Source organism: Nothobranchius furzeri, chromosome 8, assembly GCF_043380555.1.
Source record: "Nothobranchius furzeri strain GRZ-AD chromosome 8, NfurGRZ-RIMD1, whole genome shotgun sequence".
NCBI lineage: Eukaryota > Metazoa > Chordata > Actinopteri > Cyprinodontiformes > Nothobranchiidae > Nothobranchius > Nothobranchius furzeri.
This window is the reverse complement of record NC_091748.1, coordinates 47118699-47123071: the sequence shown is the minus strand read 5'-3', so window position 1 is coordinate 47123071 and position 4373 is coordinate 47118699. Positions and strand designations below refer to the sequence as shown.

The 4373-nt window shown below is 41.8% G+C and overlaps 1 protein-coding gene across 2 annotated transcripts; it reads right to left on the bottom strand.

The window, feature by feature from the left end:
• Positions 1-1550: 1550 nt before the first annotated feature.
• Positions 1551-4143, bottom strand: LOC139071435 (putative nuclease HARBI1). 2 transcript variants are annotated; one of them, XM_070553902.1, is made up of 4 exons: positions 3597-4049; positions 2380-3214; positions 2087-2293; positions 1551-1974 (listed from the first exon to the last, which is right to left on the bottom strand). In XM_070553902.1, exons 2-3 carry the CDS (start codon positions 2980-2982, stop codon positions 2090-2092), a joined length of 807 nt encoding a protein of 268 aa, XP_070410003.1. In that variant the 5' UTR covers positions 2983-3214; positions 3597-4049; the 3' UTR covers positions 1551-1974; positions 2087-2089. The 2 variants fall into 2 exon arrangements, with proteins under 2 accessions (XP_070410003.1, XP_070410004.1); XM_070553903.1 differs by lacking the exon at positions 1551-1974 and having other exon boundaries at positions 1981-2293; positions 3597-4143.
• Between the last annotated feature and the right edge of the window lie 230 nt (positions 4144-4373).

Sequence of the window (4373 nt, the reverse complement as noted above, 5' to 3'; positions counted from 1 at the left end):
CGCGCCCGTTGCTATTAAATCCATTTTATTTCATCCGTGCCTGCTCTTCTGCCTCCTGAACCCCCCACCACACATGGTCCGCCATCCCCACCCTCACATCATGACAAAGGCTGTGTCCGAATCCACGGATAGGATGCTTGTGAGTGCGCATTTTGAGGTCGATGACGTCAAAGCGCAGCGACGAGTACTGTCCGAATTCCAAGAATCCTCATTCTCGCGTCCTCAAACGCGTCCTCGCTCCACCCACATTTCGAGGATGGGTCTGATGGATCCTCACAGGAGCAAGGGTATCCCAGCATGCTTTGCACGCCGGCCGCTGGACTCGACACTCGCAACAACGGCGGACGGAGCGGGACAGCAGTACAGCTTAAAATGTAAGTTAGTTAAAAAAATAGCGGTCAAAAAAATAAAATACGTGTTTGGGCACTTTTGGTTTGTGTTTTATATAAGATCTAATACCGCAAATTGTTTTTTTTTTCATGTAATTTAAGGCTAAAACATGCCCCACCGAAAACCAGCTTGAATGTTTAATAGGAAAAAACCCACCGTAAACTAGCTTGATCCCAGCAGGCTTTTCAAAAGAAAATAGCGGTAGAAAACTAAGCTGAAAGCGGTTCTGTTTATAGACATTCTTCGTTTGTATAAGTACATTTTAAGCAGAAATCAGCGAGAACGAGCTTGTATGGTGGTCCCGTCATAATTCCCGTGTGTGTGTTTATTTAGCGAATAAAGCTGCTCATCATTTGTTTTAAGGTTAACACCCCACCGTAAACTTGCTTGAAAGTCTAATAGGAAAAAACTCACCGTAAAAGAGCTTGCATCTTATGTAATCATGTAACGAACGCCAAAAATAACGAATACTAAGTTTAATGTTTATTTAAGTTAATTTTTAAGAAACCACATTACTGATTTAATGTTTTTAATTTCATTTTAGGCGGAAAAAAACACAGAAAACAATTTTCATCTCCCATGTTGATAAATTAAAATATTGTTTATTGCATGTTTTATCAACTATGATTTATAATCTGACTTTGTTCTTCTATTCCTCTCTATTCTCATCCAGAACCAGTACCTTTAAGGAGCATCTGTAATTTCATTATGCCCACAGTGTTCTCTGTTGTTAAATGACAATAAAGCCTTGTAATTCTAATTCCCTTTGTCTGTAGGACTGCAAGTATCCAGGGTCAGGAGAGGGAGTCAGCGGAAAGCCCACTGCTGAAACCTGGCCCTGGTTTGTCCCCATGGACGAGGTGTTGGGACAGAGGCCTTCCACTATGCCTCCTGTCCTTATTGCTTCCATTCCCGAGGACACTCCAGGGCCAAGTGCAGCAGTGGGTGAGACAGAGGACAGGGAGAGTGGTGGAAGGAAGCCGGACTCCTCATCAGGGAGAAAAAGGAGAAGGGCTGATGAGCTCCTTGACCTGATCAGGGAGGACATGAGACAACAGAGGGAAGCGGAGGAGAGGAGAGTAAGAAGGATGGACAGATTTATAGCATTGATGGAAAGGATGGCAGAGAAATGGAGTTTTTTTCTTTTAGTTTCTTCTGGTTCAGGTTCTATATATGTGTTTGAATGTTTTTGTTATTTGTTTAAATGTAATAAAATTTCTATTAATTGATAACTTGTTTTTGATCATTAACAGTTTTATTATTCAGTTTTTAACAAGTAACAACATAGTAAATAAATTGTAAGGGAACACTGTAAGGAATAAAAGTAAAGATAAAAGTAAAATATATACAGTAAACTTGGAAAGCAGGGAGTCTTTGGTGGTGTTGCTAAATCTACTAAACATGGATCATCGAGGTGGATGGAGTGCAGGAACCGAGATCCGTGGCTGAACGTTTCTGTTTGGCAAGTGGAACATCAGACAGAGTGGTCTGCAGAGGGTGCGTCTGGATGCGTCATCTCACTGTCCACTGCATCGTCCATCAAAAGGGTTTGCTGGGCTGGCTCAATCGACGGCTGTCACATCACTAACATTCAGATATATGCAAAAAAGGAGATCATGAGTATAATACTTGTAACTCTAGCAGATAACAGGACTAAATGATTTTTAAACTAGAGATTCCTACGTAAATTACTTGCCTGTTAACAGTAATTGTGATCTGGTGGTACTTCCTCCAGAGCAGACACCTCAGCAGAAAGTTGGTCCCGCCAGAGGGCACCACTGACTGCCTCCAAACCAGCCTCCCCCTCATCTTCTGGAGCATCATCCTCCAGTTCATCGTCCTGCACCACAATGTCACCAGCACTGAGGCAGATGTTGTGCAGGATGGTGCATGCTATGATGACCTGTAATAGAGATAAAAATTTAATTTATATTTCATTCCCAAACAAAGATTACACCCAAAGTTTATTTCCACTTTGTGTTAACTTACATGAGGTACAAAGGTGTGGTGGACCTCCATCGCTTTCAGGAAGATGGTCCTGAACCTGGTCTTCATCATTCCAAAAGCATGCTCGATGATGCAGCGTGCCCTGGAATGATGGCTGTTGAAGCGCTGGGCTCCCACACCTTGAACCACCCGTTTGCAGGGGGTGATGAGGGGGAGTGGATGTTGGAGGCATGGGTACCCTCCATCCGCGAGGATGAAGTGCCCTGGAGGAGGATAGGCTGACTGCCTGTACAGTGGGCTGTGCCGGAGGACCCTGGAGTCGTGGACCGACCCAGGCCAGCCCACATAGGTGTCGATAAAGCGGCCCTGATGGTCACAAACTGCCTGCAGGATGATAGATGGGAACAGTTTCCTGTTTCTGTAGCACTGACCATCAGGACCGCTCGGAGCCTTGATCCGAATGTGACAGCCGTCGATCGCACCTGCTGCTTTCATGAAAGCTCTGTGTCGAGCCAGCCCAGCAAACCCACGAGACACAACCTCCATCTCCTCTGGGGTTTTGGGGAGGTGAATGACCTGGTGGAGGATTGCGACCACATCCTCCGTGACTCGATGGACGATGTCGTGGACAGTTGAGCGAGGCATCCCAAATACTCTTGAGACCACCCTGTAGGATGTTCCACTTGCCAACCAGAACAGAAACACCAGGGTCTCGATTGTGGCACCCCAACCATGTCGCCGATCTTGGTTCAGGAGATTTAGCAACACCACAAAAGACTCCCTGCTCAGACGAAAATCTGGCCTGGGATCTTCCTGGTTAAAAAAACCGGTCCAGGACTGGCACACTCATGTTTATCCTAAAGTACAGGGGTCTGTTCTGTTAAAAGAAAAGTAGAGAACAATAAAACAATTAAAAAAAACCTGTATGAATGCTTGAGATTTTTAGAAGAGAGCTAGGCATTATTAGGCATAAGTTGAAAAGGACAATACACATTAAACACATTGTAATGCTACTTTTACTATGAAATTTATGCACAGAACCAAGCATTATGATCAAATACAAACTTCTAAAATGTCATTCCATTAATTATTTTAGATGAATATAGGTTAAATTAACTATATGCATGTTAGTCTACTCTATACTAATGTGTATATTCAGCCACATGTCTTTCTGTTGCTTAAAATATAAATGAAACTATAGCACTAAAGTTAACATGTAATGCCTGAAAGCTGGTTCACTAAACAAAAAATAATTTTACCTGGATATGGCTGCTTCTCAGCCTTAAATACAAAGGCCGGTGACGTTTACTAAGCAGTCGCAGCTCCTCAAAAACCAAAAATAAAAGGGAATACTGCTGTGGATCCATTTTCACCTCTGACTAGCTTGTTAGCTTGTTAGCCTGTTTCACGCCGTCACGGTAGCTAAGCAACTGGACCTGGGGGCGGGAATAAAAACGAGGCTAGTACTGTCCGAATTCAGAGCCGCTGACTTCCGGTTTTAGCGGTCTAGCAAGGACCCGGTCTTGCTAGACCGGCGAGGACCCGTACTCACAAGCATCCTACCTCTGGATTCGGACACAGCCAAATACACGCTAAATGTCATGAAAACTATGGGGTGCCATTTGTAAAGTCAAACAGTCATAATCAAACAGCAATATTTTTGGTTATTTAGCATATCATAAGAGAAAAAAATTGGGAGTTCACTTTTTCGAAGTCATATTTTCATCATGTTATTCATACATTTATAAATGTTAAAGTTTCCAAATAAATATTTAGTTAGCAAGATAAATATTTAATTTGCAGTTAAATATTTATTTTGCAAACTAAATATTTAGGTCTGATCTAAATATTTAGTTTGTAAAATACATATTTAATTCACTAACTGAATATTTGATTTACTAATTAAATATTTATTTTGGAACTAAATATTTAATTTGTAAATTAAATATTTATTTTCCGAAATAAATATTTAGATCCCAGCTAAATATTTATTTTGGAGCTAAACATTTAGTTTGCAAAATCAGTATTTGGGAAAT

Bases quoted from the DNA above. Each gene is read 5' to 3' on its own strand.
- LOC139071435 (XM_070553903.1), bottom strand. From the start codon at position 2,982: ATGCCTCGCTCAACTGTCCACGACATCGTCCATCGAGTCACGGAGGAT. The intron at 2,294-2,379 runs GTAAGTTAACAC...TCTCTATTACAG, and splicing joins ACCACACCTTTGTACCTCAT to GTCATCATAGCATGCACCAT.